Source organism: Passer montanus, unplaced genomic scaffold, assembly GCF_014805655.1.
Source record: "Passer montanus isolate IOZ18808 unplaced genomic scaffold, ASM1480565v1 scaffold74, whole genome shotgun sequence".
Classification (NCBI taxonomy): Eukaryota; Metazoa; Chordata; class Aves; order Passeriformes; family Passeridae; genus Passer; species Passer montanus.
In genome coordinates, this window is record NW_024372592.1 from 2,264,802 (window position 1) to 2,289,706 (window position 24,905).

At 39.0% G+C, this 24,905-nt stretch overlaps 1 protein-coding gene across 11 annotated transcripts in view; it reads left to right on the forward strand.

The window, feature by feature from the left end:
* Window positions 1-24,905, forward strand: part of CELF2 (CUGBP Elav-like family member 2) — a 547,089-nt gene that overhangs the window by 487,195 nt on the left and 34,989 nt on the right. For 10 of the 11 annotated variants that reach the window (XM_039730885.1, XM_039730881.1, XM_039730879.1 and 7 more), the window contains 4 exons: window positions 1,331-1,410; window positions 6,319-6,477; window positions 8,635-8,698; window positions 18,528-18,662. In XM_039730885.1, the coding sequence (XP_039586819.1) occupies window positions 1,331-1,410; window positions 6,319-6,477; window positions 8,635-8,698; window positions 18,528-18,662 (438 nt within the window). The remainder of the gene's footprint in view (window positions 1-1,330; window positions 1,411-6,318; window positions 6,478-8,634; window positions 8,699-18,527; window positions 18,663-24,905) is intronic. The other variant, XM_039730889.1, reaches the window with a different exon arrangement.

A 24,905-nucleotide genomic window follows, 5' to 3' on the forward strand; every position in this document is an offset into this window, starting at 1 on the left:
ACAGGGGCAACAATATTGTATTTTTGATGCCAGAATGTAGCTTTCATGCATTAGCTCTAAAATGACAATATGCTTTAGCCTCTCAGTGCTTAGATCTGCTTCATTTGGAAATCTTTTAAGTAGTAATAATAATAATGTTTTGAGGAAATTGAGTGGAACACTAAATTATTCTCTGAAACCTAAGTTCAAACTGTGCAAGGCTAAGGGAGCTGAAAATCAATGCACTTTTAAAGTCATTAGAGATCACAAGTGAAATAAGTCTGTGTTGCTTTAGCTAAGCTTTTAGTGTGCCATGGTATTATTACAAAATCAGCCTGAATCTGCATTAATTTCACAGTCTTTTTCTTTAAGATGCCCAAGGGTGCATGAAGAATAAAATGTAAATCTCAGGAGGCAATGTTTTTATTAGCCAAAAGGGCAGTGAGTCATGCACTGAAAACGTTGACCTGCACCATGCCCAGTGCAGGTATGGCTGACAATAGTAAAAGGGTGGAAAAATAGTCCAGGCATTAGCCTACTGGCTTTTCATTATGATTTTAAAGGCTGAAGAAGGAAAAAAAAAAGTTATTTTTTCAGTTATTCATGCACATAGCTTCAGAATTGTTCAAGCTGGCAGTAGCTTTCATGGATCAAAGAATTATACTTGTACCTAGAACTCAGAGAAACAAATACCATAAGGATTTTTATTTTTTAAATGTTATTTTCTTAAATGTTGAGATTCCACCTACATTACTGAATTTTGTCTGAGTCTTTTCACAAATAGTCACAGAATACACAGTGGTTTTTTTCTCATTCTTATTTGTATGATACTTCTTGGTGCATCACAGTAATTTGTGATGTTATGGACCCCTTTATTAAATTCTCAGTTCAGCTGTCAGTGATGCCGACATTTATTCACTATCCACAGTTTACCTACACAAAAGCTAGAGCAAGCAATTGTTAATGCATGGTCTGAATAGATTTAACTATGCAATCCAAAGGCTACATAAAAGCCTTATTTATTTCAAACCCTGTGGCTAAAGAACAAAAACAGTAACAAAACAGAACAAACAAATTTAAAAAAAGAAAAACAAAACAAAGCAAACAAAAAATTCAATAAAGCCCCTTCTTGTCACCCATCTCCACCTAATTTTTTTTCTTTCATCTATGGTCAGATTAGCAAGTCAGCACTGTCAATAAATAAACTAGAGAAGTTGTTTATTTTTATGTACTACTGAGAACAGTGTCGTCTTGTGGCCGTTCTCGTAGACTGTGTTGGTTTAACAAGCGTCCAACCCTTTTGTCTTGTTGTTTTTTGTCTTTCCTGCTCCCTGTCCCCTTGTTCCCACAGGCTGTGCGTTTGTCACATTTTCTACAAGGGCAATGGCACAGAATGCAATCAAAGCCATGCACCAGTCTCAGACCATGGAGGTACAGTACTGTATCATTTGCCCTTTCTTTGTTTTCTTTGTGCAAATGATTGCGAATGGTAAAGCCATGCTCTCCTGGATCAGATCAGACACATGACAATCACAGATTTAAATTTTTTACCAGCTCACTCTACCTGTCTTTGTGAAGCTTTATTTTTCTCAATCACCTAAAAGAGCACAATAAGGCTGCTGTGTGGTATCCAAACACAGCTCTCAATCCTGTTTTCAGTGGCATTCAGCAGAAAATAAAAATGCTGTGAATATCACTCCTTAGTCGTACTCAAAGTATCTCTGATGAGTAAATTACCTCTATTTTTAACACGCATTCCCCCTAAGAAAAATCTTAGTTTCTTTTAAATAGATTTCTAAGTGTCGTGGTTTGCACTGCTCTGAGAAAAAGCTCAAGAGATTTAACATGGCCACACTGAGTTACTAGTGCATGTGTTTTTCTGCAAATAAAATCTCTTTTTAAGTTAATATTATTTTGCCTTCTTCATGTAGCCAATAAAAATGCTAATGATGACAGAGCATATCGGAGTGTGGCACTTCCTGCAGAGCACCATCGTGGCTGGCCCCTCACAAGCAACACTCTTCATTCCCTTCCAAACTGCCTCTATGGCTTCATATTTTATAATGATGAGCAGCTCAAAACTTTAAACCAGTTCACTCAACGTGACTTCAGCTGCTGGCTAACGATCTGGTCATTGGAGTGGTTATTGAATGCCACAGCTTGTCTGGCAATCTCAAAACTTTTTTCAGTCTGTGATTTTTGTCATGGTCTTTCAGAATTTTGCACAAAAAACCGCACAAGTATGAAATCTTTACTTACTCTGGATCTTCTAGCTTATCATTGGAGAGTGCATGTTATACTGTATTATGTATACTGTATCTTCGTGTAGTGATGATTTTTCTCAGAGGTGGCATTGATGTTATGTGCACTTGTTTCTTTTTTTTTTTTATTTATTTCTTTTTCCACCAGGACCTTTCAATTTTTTATTTTTTTCTCTCAGTGATTTTCCTTTGCAATGCTCTAGTCTCCCAAAGCATGCTGGGTGCTGAACAATCATTATTGCGTCATGTTGTTGAGCTGCTTTGTGTACCGAGCCAAGGGGGGACACCAGGGGTGGGAGGGTGGACAGAGGACGAGGAGGAGGAGAAGATAAAATTCAAGGCAGTGCATGAAAATGTCACTAACTGTTTCCTGTATAGTACAAGTAATGATATCAGCATTGCAAAGCTGTTGTCTTTCCAAACATCACGTTTGAATTTGGTTGAGCTTCTTTTATAATCAATGTGTTTTCTTTTCAGTGCAATGCATTTTTAGACCCTGGGTATACAGTTTTAGTTGAGAATCTGCCAATGAGATGAGAACAAATGAAATTATCTTTACTAGAAAGCTGCTGTTATACAGTCTATGCAGTCTGATAGTATATTGTGAAAAAACTGCCACTTTAAGTCTCTGCAATAATACCTGTAGTAATTTGTCTGCCGTGCACTGCACCATTAATTCAGATCTATATGTTTGCTGGGTTTGAGTCCAAGTAAAAAGAAAATGTTTATTGGTAATACTGTGTTTTACCTATATTTTCCACGTGTTTTAATGCATTTTTCCATCTAGCAAAATGAATTTTACACAGCTCTACTTCCGAAGATGGTAAAATAAAGACATAACACCTCCCAGACAAATTCTCCCAGTCCCCTGTTGTATGCAGCACTCCAAAAGGGGCTGCATTTTGACAGAATGCTCTTAATGTGATTAGTTCTGTAGAATAGTTACTCTTGTTTCAAAATCCTTCTCAAGACTTTTAGAGACATCATCAATGACATCCCCAAATTGGCAAGGCAATTCCAAATATTTTTCCCTTTGAACATCTGGGTCTTTGCATCATTTGGGCTTAGGCTGAGGCCCATCTTGGAAAGAAGCCATGTACCCTCCCTCTCTGTGGAGGAGGGACTCAACCTGACAACAGGAAAATATGAAGGCAGCACCAGCTGTTGGGAAGAAAATGGCACTGAGTGGCATGGAAATATGAAGCCATTGAATGAGGAAGGGAGATGCACCTTGTGTTTGTGCTGGAAGCTTCCCCTCAAGCTAGGAAATAGAAGTGCATAAAACAAGAATCACCCTGTAGGCAAAAAAAAAAATTTGCTCACTTTTGCCAATACTCTTCTAGTGAAAAGTTAAATTGGGTTGACTAGTGTTACATGTCAAACCTCAGCCTGAAACAGACATCTTGGACACTTTGGTCTCATACTATTTTGCAAACAAAAGTGGGCTTAGGGGAAGATATGCAGTACACAATTGCATTTCAACCCGACTACTACAGATTTTTTTCCTTTTTTATTATTTTCAGTTCCTTAGCACATATCATTGACCAAGATGAATTTTCAAAGAGGGCTAAGAAAGAACAATGGGATTGTTGAGTCCAGATGAACACATCTCATAGAATAATGCATTCTCTTACTGCTCTTTCCTCCTGACTTACTGACTTGGTGAAATCAACTGATTTTTAAAATATAATTGCTGCTCTAAAGTGTTTGCTCTTCTATTTCTTTTCTGTTTGTTTGTTTAAGTCATTCAAATGCAGCACCAGTAGAAAACACTAATTTGTTATCATGGAATAAATTTGATACAACAATAACAATCCTTTTCTCATATAGAGCCACTTGCTAGATATAATCTCAGTCTTCAGAATGTTTGCTTTCTTGAAAATGATGAAGTGATGAAATATAGAGCATACAGTGAAAAAATGAATTATAGATTCATAAATTGCAGAGATATTGTTTTTATACAATTTACTGACATTTAAGCATTCATAAATATGTCAGCTGTAATGTTGAATGCTGAACTACCAAACTGAAAACCAAAATAACCATATAATATTTCTTCCTTTGATACTCATTTCTATTTCTTTGTAAATATACTTGATTCTCCGGTACATCCAGTCAGAAGGCAGTAATTTCCAGTTGTTCTTAGCCCAGTGTTGCCAATAATGTTACTTGTATCTCATATAAGATAGAAACAGCTTGCTTTTTTTTTATTAGCAAAACCAGAAAAATCTCTCTCACATTGTCTACCCCCTGGCTCCTTTTTCTTTCTTCTTTTTTTTCTAAATGATCTTATTTTTAATATTAGTATAAAAATCACTAGAGAGAGGTAATTGTGTAACAAGCCGACTCCTTCATAATCTTTATTTGATTGCTGGAGTGTTATGGATCTCCTTTCTATCTCACAGAAACACTAAAAGACATTTTTACAATGAAACACACAGGAAAAGAATTGGAGGTGGAATAATATACCACAAGTGATGATTTTCTAAGATAATTTTAAAGGAACAGCATTGATGGGGAATCTTTATATGAGATCGTTTATTATTATTATTGTTATTATTATAATAATAATAATTATTGCCGTTTATTTCATCATTTTATCTGATGATTTGGAATATTTTTTATCACTTGTCCTGGTGTGAGGTTTTTCAGAGAAAAGGTACATGGCTGCTTTTTGTAATTAATTGAGGAAGATGTTTCCTGAACATCTGAAGATGTTTCTGAAGATGTTCACAATGTTGTGAGAGCAGCCATGGGAAGAGTAGGTGAAGTGGAGCCCTGCTCTGCATCCCACGCTATACACTTTGGCTAAAGCACTGCTGTGTTTCTTGGACTTGAGTCACTTATCACTCCTGTCATTGTGTTCACATTGAAGTTAGACAAGAAATTAGTATAACAACGCATGGCAAGGGAAGTTATTCATTGGATGCTGTGAAGTTGAAAGTCAGTATGAAATGGATTGACAGATTTGATGACTCATAAAATGCTTGAATTAATTTGAAGAACTGAATCATTGCAGTATATAGCTTGCTTACTTGATCTGAAAAAAATTAAGACTTGAAAGGTTAAAATGTGAAACATCTCATAGCAGAGAAAAAAACAGAGAGAAATCAACAGAGACATCTTTCATAATCACATCTCATTGTCTCAGTGTCTTTGCCCAGGAGTGCCCAATTCGAAGTCCAAGGGAAATTCAGTTTACCTCAAAAGTCCATTTGGTCTGTGTCCTCCAGCTTCTTCCCAAGGGTCCCTCAGCCCTCCCAAGGGTGAGGAATAGGCTGCAGACCAGACCTCTAGCTCTTTCTTACAGCTTCCCTATTCCCTAAGGCATCTTACAGCCTTGCCATACCATGTAACAAGAAGCTGATAGAAGCAATAGAAGAAGTGGTGTCAATCAGGAATGGGCTGCTATCACCAGAACTAGTCCCTTTTGGTCTGCATCCTGCCCTTTGTTCACATCTCAAGGGTGCTTGATACAAAGCGTGCCCGGGAGCGGACCGCAGGTGGGTGAACTGACCGGGGGTCCTTGGTGTGAGCAGGGCCAGTGCCTCACTGATGTAAATGGGTGCTGAGGTAAATCTGCTGCTCCCAGGCTCTTCAGGGTGCACACACCAGCTGCACTGAGCCTGATGGCACAGCCAGACCGTGGTGGCAGGGCGCTGTTGGCTGTGTGGTCCCTGGCAGCATGGAGATTGGACACCTCTCCCTTTGGCGCTGCCTCGGAAACAGACTGCAGACAAAGCATCACGTCCATCTCATCAGCTGTGAAGCTTAATTAAAGAGGACTGGTACACTTTGCTGTCTCTGGCAGCAATTTTGATAGCTAGAAGGAAAAGAGAGCCTGAGGAAAGGTGCTTTATAAAAAGAGCGGGGGAATCAATAATTTCTCCATAGCCTCTTTTCGTAAGAACCTGAAAACCTTAGTGCTTGCAGTCCTACACGTGCCAGTCACAAAGAGAGGGTGAACGATCTGGTTGTGCCAGTGCCAGTGGCCCTACAGGACATGGCTGAGCTCATGAGGTGAGCATGACCTGGTGTGATTTAACCCTTCTGTCTTTCCTGATCTATCCAACCACAGGGCTGCTCTTCGCCAATCGTGGTGAAGTTTGCTGACACCCAAAAGGACAAGGAGCAGCGGCGTTTGCAGCAGCAGTTGGCTCAGCAGATGCAACAGCTCAATACTGCCACTTGGGGAAACCTCACAGGTCTTGGAGGACTCACACCACAATATCTAGCTGTAAGTTCACTTCAGAGGCAATGGTTGTATTATACTCTATTTATTTTAGGACCATGGTAAATCAGTTCTCCTAAACTTCCTGCAGTAAATTGCTAAATTGTCCAGGATACACAGTGTGTCTTCTTCTGGCTGTGTTTATCTGCAAAACAATTAATAGATTAATAGAAAGGCTTGGGTTGGAAGGGACCTTAAAGATTGCCTATTTCCAACCCCAACAATGTAAATAAAATTTTATTCCATTACTTTTGGGGGTTTTGAATGCTAGAGTCTGTTTTTTTATAGCTGGAATAAAATTTAAGTTCTTCCTTAGGTGAGGACAGATAGGCAGCTGAACACTGTGGAGGCCATATCCATATGGTGCAGCCTCTAAACTAGAATGTTGTGGTTCAATCATCAAATTTCCACATTTTCATTTGGAAATGGCTTTTGCTTTAATGCATGGTCCTGCCAGTGCTAAACATGCATGGTTCGTATCCCTTATACAGAAAGTGAATGTGGCCAGGAAAAGCCATCAATTTAAAATGGCCTTTTCCTTAGTCCATTTGTAAGATGAGAAACAGGTGCTGTCCCTGCTGGAAAATCTGAAATCCACAGCCATGTATCTTTGGTTCTGGATGGCCAAGAGAGGTCTCCCTTCATCACAGCTGAGAGGCAGCCTCTGCCTTTGTGCCTTTGGAGTTGGGAGGTCTGGTTGAGGATCTTTTAGATAACTTGGGGGTTCCTCAAGACAAATAAAACCTAGTTGTTAAAAGGATCAGGGCAATCCCAAGCACAAAAGCATGGATCAAAAGATGGATTGGGGTTGTTAAAAGGTCCTGACCCTGGATCAGGGCAATCCCAAGCACAAAAGCATGGATCAAAAGATGGATTGGAAGTGTTGGTGGATGAGCAGCTTAACACAACCTGTCAATGTGCACTTCCAGTCCAGAAAGCCAAACATGTCCTGGGCTGTATTCCCAGCACCGTGGGCAGCAGATCAAGGCAGGGGGTTCTGCCCCTCTGCTCTGCTCTGGTGAGACCCCCCCTGCAGTGCACCCAGCTCTGGAGCCCCCAGTACAGGAAAGATACAGACCTGTTGGAGTAAATCCAAAGGAGGCCACAAAGGTGATCAGAGGGTTAAAGCACTTCTGCTGTGGAGGGAGGGCTGAAAGAGTCAGGGCTGTTCAGCCTGGAGAAGAGAAGCCTCTGGGACCTTTGAGTTTTCCATACCTGAAGGGGGCCTCAAACAAAGCTAGAGAGGGTATAGGGGCATTTAGTGATGGGACAAGGGGTAATGATTTTAAACTGAGAGAGGGCAGGTTTAGATGAGATACTCAGAAGAAATTGTTTCCTGTGAGGGTGGTGAGAGAGTAGCACAGGTTATCCAGGGAAACTGAGGCTGCCCCACCCCTGGAAGTGTTCAAGGCCAAGCTGGATGGGGCTCTCAGCAACCTGATCTAGTGGAAGGTGTCCATGCCTGTGACAGGGCAGTTGGAAGTGGAGGTCCCTTCCATTTTATGATTCTATGAAACCAAACCATTCTATGATTCTATTAAATGGATGTGCCTATATATATGCATTGTGTATGTATAAATACATCATTTGTGTGCATACAATATTTTGATATAGTAATAGAAACAGCAATTTACTCGGCAATTAAAAATATGTATTAGTACTGAGGTTGGCTAATTAATGCTGAGCTGGCTAAGTTGCTATATGTACAAATCCCAGTCTAATGAATATCTGTGTGCTTGATTCATAAAGATAATAAAGAAAAAACTGAATTCACGGGGGTGGGGAAGAATGGACCATGATTGACAGAGATGAGTTATGGTAACTACTAGACTACAGAGGGTTGTAATTAGTCACACTATGTTGGTTTAAATAGATTTAACACCTGGTTGTTAAAAAGAATAAATTGATTAATTGTTTTAAAGCAGCCATGTTATTGAGTTTCCCTTGTGTCTCTGTGTTTCTTAATAGAGATTAGACATTAATATGGATTTACAGCATTGACTCTAGGGATGTTCATTCCAACAGCAGACAGAAGCAAGAGACTATATAAATGTAAAGAAAAGCAGAAATACTCCAAATGTGAAATGATAGCTCATTTTAGCTTTATCTTCATTTGTTGCATTACTGTCAGAAAGATTGCTGTGCTGTGTTGTTCATTTGCAGCTCCTGCAGCAAGCAACTTCCTCCAGTAACTTGGGTGCCTTCAGCGGCATTCAGCAAATGGCCGGTGAGTTAAAAACCCTTTCATTTTGCTCCTGCTATGTTTTGTGTTCTTAAGCTATTGAATTCTGTACCTCTAATAATCACATTGTCAGGGGGTGGGGGGTGTGTTGTGTATTAAATGTGGCAGATGTATTGGCAGGGGACAGCTCATGGTTCAGCGTCAATAGAAACACTTTCACCCCTCTTTCAGAACTGAAATTAAACCCAGAGCTCCCAGGTTGTGCAAACAGTTTGTCTTGCATTAGTCACCTGCCATTTGGCCAAAGTAACCAATTGTAAATTGCAGGAGAGCTCTTAGTCCCTGCAGCCGTATCCTGCCCTATGAAAAGTGTCAGGAAAGCAACAGCAGGATTACATTCTAATTTCCAGTGAGATTTCTATGTCCTGAAAAATCAAATTAATGGCAGCCCTCAAACATTTTAATAATATGTGGTGAGGAAAAATGTTCTGACCTTTTTAATGAAACCCAAGATTACAGGCCTACCTTCAGTATGAATTTTCAGGCTCCTTTTATAATCACAGAAAATTAACTGGGTGCCTTTTTGACTTTGGAACCCTAGTTGGCAAAATTACACAACAGAGATTTTATGTAAAAGTATAATCTTCAGTCTGGAGGAAAAAAAGAAAGAAAGAAAAGGGGAAAAAAGAATCAAAGTGCGAGCAGATTTGAAAGCCAGCTAGTTGGAGGGTTTCTTAGTAATGAGCTGTGTGCCAGTAGTAACTGATGTGTAGTGATTAGCAAAAGGTCATTCCCACTGTGTGACCTACCATGCTGATATCCTAACTTAACATGATGCTAGAGAAGGCAGCATGTGCAGTAAATCAGAGCACAGATGCACATTATGCCTGCCGTGAGGAACTGTTAAAAAGCTTTTTTTTCTTCTTGTTACAGGGAAAAAAAAAGAAAGAATCACAAAACCCCTAAATTGCTACATTAGTTTATTTTAATCATGAGCCCGCTGAATCAATGAAATACAACATTACACTTGCTTCATCATCACAAAACAAGGGCTAAAATATTCAGAAGTCTTTATGAGCACCATTTCTCATTCTTTTTTTAATCCTGGTCTTTTGCTGCTTCTGGTTGTGCTTTGAAGGAAGCCTGAAATACTTTAACAAGTATATATATACCACACTGTATAGCTATACCCCACAGGTATTCTTTGCTCAATCGTTATATTATGCCATTATTGCAGTGACATCAGAGAATAATGTGAACCTGCTGTCTGACAATATAAATTGGCCTACAGATGACAATATCTCTGAATTATTCTCTCTTCCTCAGACCTGCTGGCAGTGCTTGCTGGTTCTATTATGTTACTCTTGCAATCTAGCGTTTTTTCCATCAAAATAATGTATCTTAATATGATAAACAGAACAGAGTGCTTCAGCAACAGTTTTATACTTGGGGAATTTTGGAAGTGGTTTTGAGCTCAAAGATTGTGTTTTAATGTTTTCATATTTGGTTAGATCTACAAAAATGAAAGAATTGGAACACTGAGGAAACATAATGTGATATCCATCGCATTATGTGCACCTTAGAAGTTTTTGTTGCCTATTTCTCACTGTTAGTGTAGATTCAGGTTTGTTTTCAAGAACTGTTGAAACTAAGGATTTTAGTCAAGTATTTCCAGGATGGGCTTTCAATCCAAGATGTGATTTATTCTCTGAAAATCATATGGTCTTGAGGCTGAGAAAAAGTAATCTTAAGAAATCATAGTGGCACATCATTGTTACTCGAGGGATATACTTTTTTCAACTGCAAATTAGATTGCTAATGCACTCATCTATGGGATAATTTTATGACTGACTGCCTCTCATGGAAAAAAAATGTATTTTATATCTTATATTTATGTTATCAAAACAGCTTGAAGTTTACTCCTTTCCCCAAAACATGTGACTCGTAAATCTTTATGTTCAAGGTAAAATTAATGATACAAAATTGTTCTCCAAGCTGCATCTCTACATGAAAGTGCCAAAGACTAAGCACTATGTCATTGTTAGAACCGAGAGCTCATGTCCTCTCCTTGGAAATCAGGCAGTACTCTGTCATGCAGTGCACCTGGTATTAACAATTTGTATATAATGTTTCGTGAAAGGAAAAGAAAGTACTCCTGTGTCTGCAGCAAGAGCTTGCATTACTAGCTGAAGCTATCTTTGAACATTTGTGAAGGCCTAGGGTTTTTTAACTTAAGCTGTACAGGTTGATTTCACAAAAAAGAATCTAATATGTAATTCCATATTGCATGTAGTTTGCCTATTAATATAACATTTCAAAGTGAGGAATAAAATCCAGACACAATTGAGTGAGGTGCTAAAGAAGATCCGTCATTGCAGCTTTCAAGTTCTTTGAACTTTGTGTTTGAGGGGTGCAACTTTTATCCTTGAAGTCGATGGGTGTGCTTACCACGTAATTCAGACACTAAAAGTTTGATCAAAAGCCACATGAGCCATTGAAATTCCACTCTTACTTCCATGTCAGGGCTCTAACGTCTCTTTTGTGCTTAAATCTTGATGAAGTCACGGTTTGCTACATTAGGACTTCTGATATAGCTTCCCCCTTGTACAAAATTAGGGCCCTTTGGATCTGCAAGTGTTTATTTGTGCTGCTACAGCTTGTGTTGTCTCTGCAGAGAACAGAGGGGGCACAGCACGCACCCCACTGCACATGTGAAGAGTTATTTGCTATGCTCAGTATATTATTTCTTAAATCAAAGCAATTTTCTTTGCTAGCAGAGCAAAGATACTGCTCTTCAGTGTGCAGTTTTAAATTCCCTTCCCCTAATACCATGCCTCAGACTGGTTAAAGTAGTTCTCACGTTGCAAAAGCAGTGGTTCTTTGATTTTGGTGAAAGGAGTGGATTTTTTAGGTGTTTGTCATTTAAGAGTATTGGAGTTTGCTTGTTTGTTTGTGTATTTGTTTGTTTGTAAGTTGGAAATACAGTCCAAAGAAAAATGGGGATTTTTCTCAAGCACTCTCTAACGTACAGATATTAAACACTCAGCACCAGGTCTAAAAGTTCTTGCTGTAGCAGCCAACTGACCCTGCTTTACATTCAGCATTGTGTGAAGTCCAAGCAAATCACAAAACTGGTTTAATGAAAATTTAAGATCCTGAAATTTGAGAGACAAAAAGCTGTAGCTTGCCATTTAGCTTTCCAAGCTTTAAGGTTCCATGCCTAATTCTGCAGTTTAGTTCTATCTCATTTCTATAGAAAAGCGAGATTTTCACTAAATCATTCTACTTCATGAGTCAAGCCAAAGAAAACAATGTAATATTTTGATACTGGTAATAAAGTTGGGAGAGCTGGCAGTGGTGCCTTTGGTATTACAGTAATCCCCTGGTCTTGATTACAGGCACTAATTCTACCTTGCCAAAGTCTGCTTCATTGTCCTGTATAAAACATGCAAGGACATGCATCCTTACGAGTGTATTTCATAGTGAGCACTTCCTCACTTTTGCTCCCCTTCTCTGATATCTTCTAATGCCAATGCTAATTTAAAGACAGTGTTTCCTCTCATGTTTTTCCTCTCATGTGTTTTCTCTCCAGCCTCAGTGCCTAGCCTGCACTTTGTCTTTGGGGAAGGCTAATAATGTAGATGAATTACATTATGTGGTTTGATTGTCTTACTTTAAAAGACAATGTAAGCTACATTAAACATCAGCAACCTTTCGAGCAAGCAAAAATTCCTCCTTCAAATACATACAAATTGCATGGGAAGCTTAGTTCAAAGGAGATTGATGTTGCTTGAATGTTTGTATTGAATTTGGCTGGCACTGGAGCAGGTCCTAAAAGCTGCAGTTATTTAAGCTAACCTGCCTGTTTAAGAGCTTGGGAATTACCCTACAGATAGTGTAAAAGGAAGTTTACTATTGCTAGGATGATTGTAGAAAATATTTCAGTGTTTTCACTATTTAAACAATGTACAGTCTAGGAAAATTTTCTACAATCCATTAATGTCAAATGTTTTGGCAGGAACAAATATTGGTTCATATATCAATATTTTTGTATGTGTGGCCATTCAAGAAATAAAACATGTACAGTACTCATAAAAAAAACAAAGGCCTTCTCCTAATTTCATTGAATAGACAGAGTATTTTACTTTCTGAAGTTATACAGGAGCAGAAACCATGGATTTTTCCTTCTCTTTCAGGTCCCTAAGCCCTCTGCAGCTGGGACTTTTTCTATTTTTCCAATGTATATCTTTTTCCCAGTGCTGTCCAAGTTCTCTCACAGTTTGGTTGCATTTTGGGTTGAACTTCTGGCCCTTCCTGAGCTCTGCTCTATCCATTCCGCCCTTCTTCCACTACCCAAGCCAGATTTCCTCCTGTTGCAGAGTCTGTAGGAGCAGATGGGTGAGAGAAAGTCTGTGAGGCTCTGCTTTCTGAATATTTTCCTCTAATTGTTGGATTGGCTCAGTGGATCTGGAGGGACCAGTTGGAAGCCAGGACCATCTGCACAAAAGCTCTATACTTTTGCATTGGCCAAAGGATCCTTTATATCCTCCGACTCTTCGATGGCTTCATTCCAGCAAAGCCATACAGAAGGAGGATTTCTCCTGCTATGACCTCTTTAGGGATATCATATTAAAAGTAAAGGTCACCAAGAAACTGTTTCCAGCTCAAGGGAGATAGCTGTTTCTTAAAGATAACTACCAGTTTTGAAAATGTTGACCTCAGGGACCAAAAACATTCAGCTTTTGTAACACTAATTCCATTGAAAGTCCTAGTTATTTTCAACACATAAAATTAGCTTTTTTTTTTTGCCTTCTTCTTCTTTTAACTAATAAATTAAACAACTCTGTTTAGCATTTTTGGAGAGAGAGAGTTTGCAGCAAGTGAGCCTGTTCACAATCCACACAGTGCTCCTTCTCAGAGGAGAAGGAGAGGCACCTTGAGAGGAAAAAGCAGTGCTCAGCAATTGAGAGATGTGCTTATTCAGGTGGTAAAAGTGCACGGTGTGCAGGTTTGGCCAAGTCTGGACACAATATCTGTAGCTCTGTGTGGGCTTCCCATAACCAGCAAATGGAGGGTGAGGGGGATTTTTATTGCCTTGGCCCCTCTATGGATGGAATTCATCCAGCTGAGCCCCAGTAGTTTGGAAAGTAGGCATCCCATCTCCTGCAATGTCAGTGAACTGGGAGTCACTCCCAGGCTGATGATTCATCCTACCAAGGCTGGGGTTAATCTATTTTATGGATATTAGGAAAATACTACATATATTAGGATGAAATTCTTCACTGTGAGGGAGGTGAGGCCCTGGCACAGGTTGCCCAGAGAGCTATGAATGCCCCATCCCTGGAAGTGTTCAAGGCCAGGTGGAACAGCAGTTGGAGCAACCTGGGATAGTGGAAGTTGTCCCTTGCAAGGTGAGCTTTGGGCTTGGAGCAACCTAGACTAATGGAAAATGGCCCTGCCCATAGCAGGGAGGTTGGAACTAGATGGTCTTTATGGTGTCTTCCAACCCAAATGTTCTATGATTCTTTTTTAGGGTCAGATTATTTCATTACCCCCTCTCTCTTCTTTGACTATAACAAGAGCCTGAGTAACTTTTTTTTGGACAAAGTTAGAATCAGATGAATCCTTCCCACTAGGACTGAAGACATTGTAATTGACAAAACCACCCTTCTTGCTAGAATGTGTTTGGAGCATGTATAACCTGAAAATGGGCTGAAATCCTACATAAGTCAACAAATGGCTTATGGAGTGTTGGCAAGATCCCTTCCAACTCGAACCATTCTATGATTTCATGAACCTGCAGTCAGATTTAAGCATGTACTCTTAAAATACAGGGCAGAATCAATTGTGGACTTAAAAGTTGTTTTAAGGGCTTTGCTCAATCAAACAGTAACTGGTCAGGCTACCTCAAGCACTTTTCAGATAAGCAGCTTTTCTAAAAGTAGCCACAGAATATATATGGTTTGATGGAGGTGGCACTTAGATCTCCTGTCTATTTTAATTTTTAGAATATTGCTGGAATAGCCTCACCCTCCACACCTTTATACACATTTTACCATCAGCATCCAAAATGGCTGATGCCAGTGTTAGCAAATAGTTGCTTTTTAGCCTGGAGATGAAAAATTTTACCTTAATCCACATTTTTTAAGCTGCAGCTAGGATTTAATTCAGGTGGAATAAATCCTAATAATTGAGAAGGATAAAATTTCCAAAGCAAAGGAAGTCAAGTCAGTGGGAACTGCTTATGAGCGATCAGATTTGGTTCTGATAATCACTACTGACTTTGAAACTCTCCATGCATACTGTGCCACTCAATGTAGCTTTTTTTTTTTTTTAATTTGTGCAGTAAGCAAATCTCAGCTATTTTCTAATATGATTTTATTATGGTTTTAGAAACCCAAGAGCTGATGAGGCCTAAGAAATCTTGAGGAACGGCTTGTGACTCCCTTCCCTCCTCTACAAATACCCAATAATTCCAAATTTACAGTTATCACAGGAGAAAAGCTGCAGTGACTGAAACGAGGCAAATTACTTCATTGTATGAAAGTTTGTGTCAGAGGCAGCACAAGAAGTTGTAAAATGTAAATCTCGTGCTCTCAAATTTCCCCGTGTTTTCACAGAACTGCATCTGTGACTGTGCAGCACTACAAAAATTTCCTGTGAATGTGCTAATAGGCCTTATGAGAATGTTCTATCACCATCCATCTGTCACTTTTTAACAGGCCTGATTGGCAAGCACTTGTAACAACTGACATCTGTTCTCGCTTATTGATATGTAGATTTATGGTAATTGCTGTGAACAATAAGACACAAAATTACCTAAGGTGAACATTAAATTAAATTTTCATGCCCCTATCCTTATAAATAATTTTTTAAAAAATCTTAAGTTTCAAGCAAGGCATACTGTGCATCTGTTTTGTACATAATTTAATTGTTTTTTTAATCTGCCAAATAACAAAATGAAAGTCGAATTTCTTTGCGATCTTGAATATTTGCCAAGCTGATAGCACATTGGTAAATACATGTTATTAAAAATGGAATCAAACTGTATTGTGAATCTGGGTTTTTTAATCATTTCCCTTTAATTCCCTACATTGTCTCCATCATGAAGATCAAGAGTTATTCCTTACCCAGAAGGGGCTTATTATTCCTCTACAGGAAGATATTCATTTTTCATGTGCAGCTCTGCCTATGAGGCTGTTCCTCAGCGTTAAGCAATTTGCATTTCTTCAGAGAGAGGTGCATTTGCTGAGTGAGCAGCACTTTCAAATAAAATCCATCTACTCATTTGCTGTCCAGTTCTGTTGCGGGATTTGGGACTGTTTTGAAAAAAAACTGTAGGATGTGAAATGTGTGAAGAGTGTGTGTGAAAGGGGAGAGAATGAGAGAGCAGATTCATCCCACAGAACTGCAGAACTGTACCTTAGCTGAGGTTCAACTGAACCAAAAACCCTCATTTGAAAGTAAAGTTCTTTTGGGGTTGGACTCCAGAGCATTTGGTTTCCCTCCTCCAAATTTTTCCAAGCGAATGGGATGTTGACATTCCTGACAATGATGGGAGAAACTAATAAAGAGGGAGCAGAGATGGTAAAATGCATGGGGAATGTGAAACAGTGATGACAGGACTTATTTTTCAAATGTTTGAGCAGACAGAGGATCCTAAAGAAGATGCATATTAAATGATAAAACTGCTGACAGAATGGGCTCTAGAGCCTGCTTGGTGACAATGTGCTGTGAGCCCTTGCTAACACTCACATTTGGGTGCTCAGTTCAGTGGGGGTCTTTGCTGTCCTTCCCTTACTCAGGTGTGACAACAGCCAGCAGGTTTTTCTCCTGCAGACACCAAAGCTGACACCCTATAACACCTGCAGGCTGTTTTGTGGCCAGTGTCTTACACTCACTGCTACAGTACAACAAATTGGGTGAGGAAACAACTTCATCAGCACCAAGCTCTTGTTCATTTATCTTCTTTGGGCATTGAAACTCATTTGCCAAATTGATGGGTTCCTCCTGTGCTTGTTTAAAAAAAAATAAGTTTTTTGTGGAATAAGGCAATGATGGTATTTGCTTTGCATCCATAGAAGTGCAAGGGTGATTCATGAGTGCAGAGAGAGCAGTTGTTTGCTCTGCTGCCTGTTGACCTTGTCTGGCCTAGGCTGTCCTCTAGAATCATTCTGAATTCATCACAATTATTTAATCCTAACATGTATACCATTTAAAAGTCCAAAGGAACTTGGACTTCTTCCTTATTTCTTCTTCCTCACACAGAAGAAATATAAGCTGGTTATGAGTGATCCTTTTGATGAATAACTAAGCAGTGGGTGATAGAAAGCCATTCCTCTGGAGGAGAGCAACCCACTGCTTTCCCAAACCCTTGTTACAGGATGGCACAATAATACAGCCTCAGTGAAGATCAGCAATGTTTGCTGGATATTCTTTGCTGAATTACCTATTCTCCTCATGGAATAGGAAGGTAAATTATAATTAAGGACCAGTATCAGTCCAGGATAAAAATGAATTCCATATCTCATTTTGAGGGTTACTGACTGCTTTGTTCACAAAGATTTGGGTCCCAAGCTTTTCCATCCCCAAAATCTTGTTTGAAATAGTCTGCAGTCTTATTATCAAAGGAAGATAATTCTTTGGTGGGGGAAAAAAATTACGTACACCCAAAACAAGCCAGTAAGTCAGATGAGTAGTTTTAAAAAATAAAAACAATATTGTTTGCATACATGTGAACTGTGTCTTGCAAAATAGTTTGAATTAGTAATGTTAGAGAAAAGCCTTATTTTTTAAGATGGTCTTTAGCCTTTAAAAGAAACCTTAAAGAGGTTTGGTCATGTAATTTCTCCAAGTGTCTTGTTCCAGTTCCAGACTATGAATTGGTGTATCTTGGATAAACTAAAATCTTAACTCCCACCATTGCAACAGTGTCACATTTTCAGAAACACCAGCATCTGAACTGAATTTGGACATTGACTGAGACACCCACATTAGAACCTCAGTCAAATTAGATGCTCCCCTGAGACCTGACCTGCCTGTTGGAACATGCTGTATTTAAATTTGTGGCTTTATTCAGAAGTAGATGTTTATATGAAGGTTTATTTCACAGTCCCTAATGCTGTGACAGTAAGAATTCCTCTTTATGGAAATTATTGGTTGTACTAACCGGAGTCTGCAATATCTATGTTTGAAAATAATATCACTCTCCATTATTGCAGGAGTTCTGAATTCCTAGACAGCACCTCTCCTTCATTGCATTTTTTTTCTTCTCAAACATACTTCCCAAGTATTGTATTTAAACTCTCTTTTTTTTTTCATTTTGTCCAAGTTGTTGTTAAGCTCCTCTGTTTGAAATACAAAGTGTGCAGGGCGAAATAATATCTCTTGTGGGCAAACTAACATTCAGAAAAAATCAGACAAGTTTCTAGGCATTCAAACTGGGAAACATGGGAAACAAATTTTATTCATCCCAATTATATGACCCTGTCCTGAATGTGTTTTAAATGCTAGTTATCTTCTTTATATCCCCTGTTGTGTCAGGAAATAATATTGTGCCTGGGCTTCACGCAGGGTTTAAATGACTTTTAATTCTACACTTCCCTAAGAAGAGGCACAAACCAGGTTTAATTTTCCTGAAGTATAGGCTGGTGTCTTTGGTGCATTCTCTCCACTGCAAGGTAGAGAGATGAGAAATACTCTTCAGGAACTGCAAGAGGTGGATTGAGGTTATAGATGTCTTGGGAATGAAAAGAATTGAGTTTATTGCCAAGGCACATGCCAAGCTCCATGACCATTGAAAACAGCACTTTTTGACGATTATGTTATGATGATGATTACCTGTTTTAATTAACCCTATTGCTTCTCCACATAGGCATGAACGCTTTACAATTACAGAATTTGGCAACTTTAGCAGCCGCAGCAGCCGCCGCCCAGACCTCAGCTACCACCACCAATGCAAACCCTCTCTCCACAACGACTGGTGCTCTGGGAGCCCTCACAAGTCCTGGTAAGAGCAGAGTGCCTGCTTCCAACACACAAACATGGCAGTCAAGGGCAAGGTGGTAGTTAAAACACTGATTCCATGTTGTGTCATGAGGTCCGTGCTCATGTAAATTGTGAAGAACCTTTAACAGCTGAATACATCTTTGTTGGTGTTATTTTCAAGCAAATAACTGCATTTTCAAGTGGTCCAGTGTGGGCATGTTTGCCTTTCCAGATTCATTTCAGGGGCCATTAAAGCCTAACAGACCCATCTTAAAAAACTCTGCGTGAAAATTACAATTGCATGGGAAACTTAAGATAAAATTAACTTTTCACAAAGAATTCAGAACATGACCAAATTCTTCCCATCCAAAGTAAAATCAGCTGAGGTGGTTCTTTTTAATCCCCAAGATACTGATCTTTGATTCCCATCACATGCAAGTATTGCCTTTACCCTTCATGAATTTTTCTGAAGTACTTTTTTTTATTCCCCTTTCTCTTGCTGGATCTCAATTGAGCTTTCTTCTGGTCCTGAGTACACAGTTACAGAAGTGATATCAGATGCACAGGGAATACACAGCCAGATTCTGACTTCATTATGGGGGCAAAAGAGACAGGGTAAGAGGTGGAAATGCCTCCATGACCACCATGTGGATTTCCAGATATGCATGTCTGATGTCTCCAAAACCCTAGAGAGAAACTGGGGCAAATTCAGGCTTAGGTAACACTTCAGAATCTCCAGAATCCACAGAGAGAGATGGTGATTCACAGTAGTTACTCTGGGTTTACAGTGATGTAGCTGAGTAGAAAATTTGGCCACTTATTGTTACATAAAGGCTGCAGGGTGTAATTATTTGCATCATGAAGTGTGTTTATTGCTGTTCTAAAAAACATTCATATTATTTTAGACACCACTAAAGAACATTTGTGTTTAATCTTGTTTAAGTGTATATTTATCCCCCATGAAAAAGTAATTCATGGCAGACTGAGCTCATCAGTAAGGAAAACAGTCTTCACTGCAAAAAATAAATGGGACTGAGTGTGGTGCTGGGTCTTAGTGCTGGCCAGGGCTCCCATTATATTACAGTTTTATTGTTTGTTTGGGACAGAGGTTAAATGGAAAGAAGCTTGGCTAGTACTAAATCTGTGTGAATTTCTCCTGTTTCTGGCATGAGCATCATCTTGACCTAAAAATAATATTCATTAGCAACATCTCTGAGAAGCAGGTTGATGGAAAATAATTTTGGCTTGCTGATGTGCTCTTTTTAAACCTGAGCAATCTCTTCCCTCTGCACTGTTAACACCTGTCCAAATTCCATCCATTTATAGAAGCAGAAATGTTGCATTTCATGCATGCTCTGTGATATCTCTGCAGTTTAGCTGATAAATGTCTGAGCAGCCTTGTCCTCCCAAGACACACACAACAGATCTTGACCTATACTGACAAGAGTTCCCAGGGCAGCTCAGTGCACTGCACTGCGGTGCAGAGGGGCTGGAAATTAACTCCCTTTTTATTTGCTGCTCTGCAGCACAGTGGCACCAGAATGTTCCCATTGCACACTTTGTTTTGCCATGTACACACAGAACTTGGATTCAACCTTAAAGGCCACATTTCTCTCCTCCCCTGTCCAACACAGTCTTCTTACCCAGCCTGTCTGACTTGCTGTTCCCTTTTAACCTGATCTTGAGGCTCCTTGAGTACCTGGGAGTTGCTTTATCTGATGTCCAGGTCTGCAGAGGCCCGTGGCAGACAGGTGCTTCCACTGGGCTGGGCAGATATGTCTTTGAGGTAACTAGAGCTTCCTATTGCTCTGGGTGGTATTGTAGAGCAGATATCAAGGGTTTTTCCAAAGAGGTTAGTGATTTTGGCTAACACATTGAACTTGTGTTATTTTCAAAAAATTCTGGGTATTTAGCCTTTCAGATAGTGTCTTCAGAATATCAGTTGCCTTTGAAAGTCTTATAGGTGGCACCTGTACACAGGTGTTTCTAATATTAGACAGCTTGAAAAATCTCTAATAAGTCCACTGACCTATTTATGTTGCACAACCAACCTAAAATCAAGCTTTGTTAAAGTGTTCTTCAGTTTAACCTTCCTTATCTGGTTCCACATTCTCCACCCTATTACATGTTTTGTAAACCTGAATAATATCTTCAATGATTCTTCTCTGCTCCATGGAAAATGAATTTAGTTTGATAAAGCTTTTCATAGTAGCTCAAAGTGTTTGCACTCAAACTTAAAATATGTTGGCAGAAAACATTTAAATCTGCCTTTCAATGTGTGGATGTTTGGAGGCCTTAAGGGTATTTTTTTGGTCTAGTTTTCCTTTAATAGAACACTTCAGCTTGTTGTGTTTCATAAGTGTAAATTATTTTGTCTGATTTCAAAGCCTGCACTAAGCCCAGTAAGAAATGTTTGCATCTCTCCAGATAATGCATTAAATTAATATTTTTTAGTTGAGAAAACAGCCCACATTTGTGGCAGTGCAAAGGTAGATGCTTAAATTTAATCCTTTTCTTGATGTTGTTAAAGGCAAAATCCTTCACAGAATGGAGATGGGCATAAGTGTGTACTTCCAGTATGCCTTGAACCATGGCAGCCACATAAATCATATCCATATTTCTATCCAGATATATCTCCCCTGAAAATCCCCCCTGAATCAATCTTTGACCAAGATCTCTTGTTCTGTCCTTTATAAACATGTGTCATTAGAGCCCCAAAAGATGGTTGTTTCAGTTAAAATTCACCTTGAAGCTTAATTTTACATCAATAAGATTTAGCAACCATCAGTGCAGAGTAGATAGTGGTCAGACCAACTTCAGTGCATTGACAACACAGAAAAACAGGCCAGGAAGGGAGAAGCCAATGGGACAGCTGATATTTGAGGATTTCCAAACAAATTAAACTCCAATTATTTTTCTTCCATACGTTCTGACTAAACAGCTTTGACCGCAAGAGAGTCTAAGGACATTCGTTCTCCTCCATGTGCTAAATACTTTCTCTTAAGCTTGAAAGAGTATTCATTCAGAAAGAACAGAGACAATACAATCCCCCAAACTATTAATTTTTTTATAATTGTAAATTTATAATTTCAATTTTGCATACCCATGGAAGTGTCTCCCTACAGCATTGTTAGAAATGATTTTTTAAAAGCCTTTGCTTAAAAAAACATGAAAGATTAAGCTTTCATTTTAGTAAAAATCCCCTCGGGCAATAAATAGGTTCTTTTGTCTCTTGGCCCTGGAAAAAAAATTAAATGGTTTAAATTGCCTATGGTTAAAGTAACTGTTTCTTGCAATTATCAGATGGTAGTGAATAAAAATTAAAATGAAATCATGAAAGACTAAAAACCAGGTAAAGGCATATTATGTCTTTCATGAGTTTCTCATGGGTCTTTTGAAGACTCATTTAATCATCTTTCTTGTCTTTTATTTTGATATGATAATTGTTTCCTTTATTTACTTTAATCACCTCTATTTAGTTAATTAATTATTCACTTTATTTTCATTTCACTTGCTTAGGATACTTTTTCTGTTTTAAAGACAGGTACCAGTACTACTTCATAGTGTTTTAAAGGCAGGCACCTGTAGCATTTCATAACACAAGGATTTGGGCTGGGGTAGCTTTTACCTGACTCCAGGTTTGCATTATCCAGTTTGTCTCAGTTCCCTTTGGGTGAGAACCTGGAAGTTTCCATTTCTTGTTAACTGGGGAGATTTTGGAGGGACTACCTCAACTGTAGGTATCCACACTGTAAATATCCCAATTTGGACAGGATGAATCCCAGCTGAGTGTCAGGAACCTTTTTCTCTCCTCCAGAGACTGTCCTTGACACATCCTGTAAATGGATCACTGAGCAAAGAGCTCACAGGGAGTCTGCTGCTCCAGAGCCTGCAGAGATGCAGGGTTCATTCAGGGGGTGGTGGGAATGCCTGGAGGTGCATGTGAGGGAGGGACATGTAAGCTCAGAATCAAAGTATCTGTCTCTAACACTGTCTGATGTTTAATTTCCCTCAGTTGACCCACTACCCTAATTTTCCCAAGGGTAATAATGTGTGTTCTCACTGTCCTGGGTGGTACAGAGCTAATACAGCGCTGTAAAATGTGGACCACTCAGAGCAGGTTGGTGAAAGTCATGTCCAATCAAGGTCTAAGTGTCTCCAAGGATGGAGATTCCACAGCCTCTGTGAGATAATTTCCATTTCATTTCTTCAAATTCACACATAAATGTTTGTTTCAGTAACCAGTAGGAAAGCCCTTCTATGTGTAAATGAAGAGACAAAACAGCTAATTATATATCCAAATTTATCTGCATGAACATACACAATATCATTTCTGAGCTGTGGAGGGATAGAATTGCTAAACCAGAAGCTAATTCAGTTTCAGACCTAGGAGTCTTCTTTTTCCATGACATTTTCATGATTATTTGATTCTCTAAACTATTATTTATTCACACAGCTGAACTAGCTATTCATGCTTCAGTAAAAAACTCTTTAAGTTTATCTGCTGTGTAAACCTGAGAAGTATTTGGGGAAAAAAATACTGATAGGGTAGAAAGTGAAAAAGTGATACTTTTTTCCTTTAATGATCTCTTAAAATCCAGCACAGCTTTTGTCATATTATGTCAGTATTCAGCCATTAACTCTTACGCTGGAAAAAAAAAAATTCTCCTCAGCACAAAGGTCTAAAAATACTCATTTTCAGACAGATGCTGACATTGAAGAATAACAGTCCCCAAAAAAGGAAGACTGAAGTATAGAATAAACTGAAAAAGAAAAAAAAAATTATACTGCCTTTCCTGTAAGAATTAATTCATTCTCTCCCTCTGGTCAAAGCAGAGAATTATAACTTATAGCTATCATCCGTGGCTCATTATTTTTTCTACCCCCTAATCTAGTATGAAGATTGTCTTTCTTAGTTGAAGGTGTTCATGTTGCGAGCACAATTGTTGAAATAGTAGAGATTTTATAGAATATACAAGATGCTTCAGCTGAGAAGCAGTGAAGAATGTTCAAATAACCATTCTTAGAAAATCTGCTTTTTGTTCACTTCAGTACAAAACATTTTTCTCCGATCAGTGGCGCAAGGCTGCCACCATGACATTTTGTTAGAGGCCAGTGCACCCACTGAGATAGTTGTGATTTGCTTCCAGGATGATTCAAAAATAACCCTACCAGTAGGTGTGCAGGAAGGTCTGACAGTTTGCTAAAGACTGAATTGAAGTAGATGTTTCATGTTGGAAAAGATCAGTTTAAAATGCAGAATGGCGTTCGTTGTGCTGTAGTACAAATTGATTATTTTTGTGCCATTTCACGTGGAATTAATGCATGTTCCATTATTGTGGAATATTATTTGAAATCACTTAAAATAAGCTTTAATAGTTTTGCAAAAACTTCCCTAGTATAATTTTCATTATTTTCAGGATAAAGATACAGTTGATAAATGTAAGACATAGCTTTTATAGATGTTTTAAAATACAGTGTATGTACACATACTTAATCCAAGAATATGTTTTTAAATTTTGTATTTAAGTCTAATTATATAAATAGCATTGTTACCTTAGTGCTTGGAGGTCAAAGCATTTCAATGCCCTAACTCTGATCTCAGCACCAATATTTTAAAAGAATACATTTTCAAGGAAGCTATGGAAGAAAACCTTGCCTTGCCTACATCCCAGTGCCTGTTACTGGACTGCATAGTTCAAGGAGATTTGTGGCAGGACAAGTATATTTCTAAACTGTTGTGTGTCAGCTGGTCTTACACACTTGGTGTTAGATTTCTTAGTCTGTGGTTAGGCTCCTCAATCAGTGAGTTGATTTTGACTGCTCTAGTGCCCAAAGATTATGCTGCTTCTTGGAGATATATTGGTACTAAGCCCATCTGATTATTAGGCCACTCTTAAGCAGGCATGCAAGCACAAGTTGGAGCCAAAAATAGGAAAAGAATCCCAGTACAGTAGAAGGAGAGGTGATGGATTCATATGGAGCCTCCCTGGAACTGTCTCTCCCTGGTGTCCTGATTGGAAAAATGAGCCAGTGATAACCTGGAGGATGCTGGTGGCAGCAGACAGGCCACCAGTTCACTGGGATGACTTGTTTGCACATTTGTCCCTTAAAGTGTAACAGGTCTCTGTACATTCTCTCAGAAGGGTTTCTGAGCAGGTGAGTGCAGCCTGAAGGGTCTCAGGGATGTTCAGGGACCAAATGGGCTCAGGGTGGGCAGAACTGCTTTGTGAAGCACTGTGAGGCTGCCTGACAACTGTAGGGG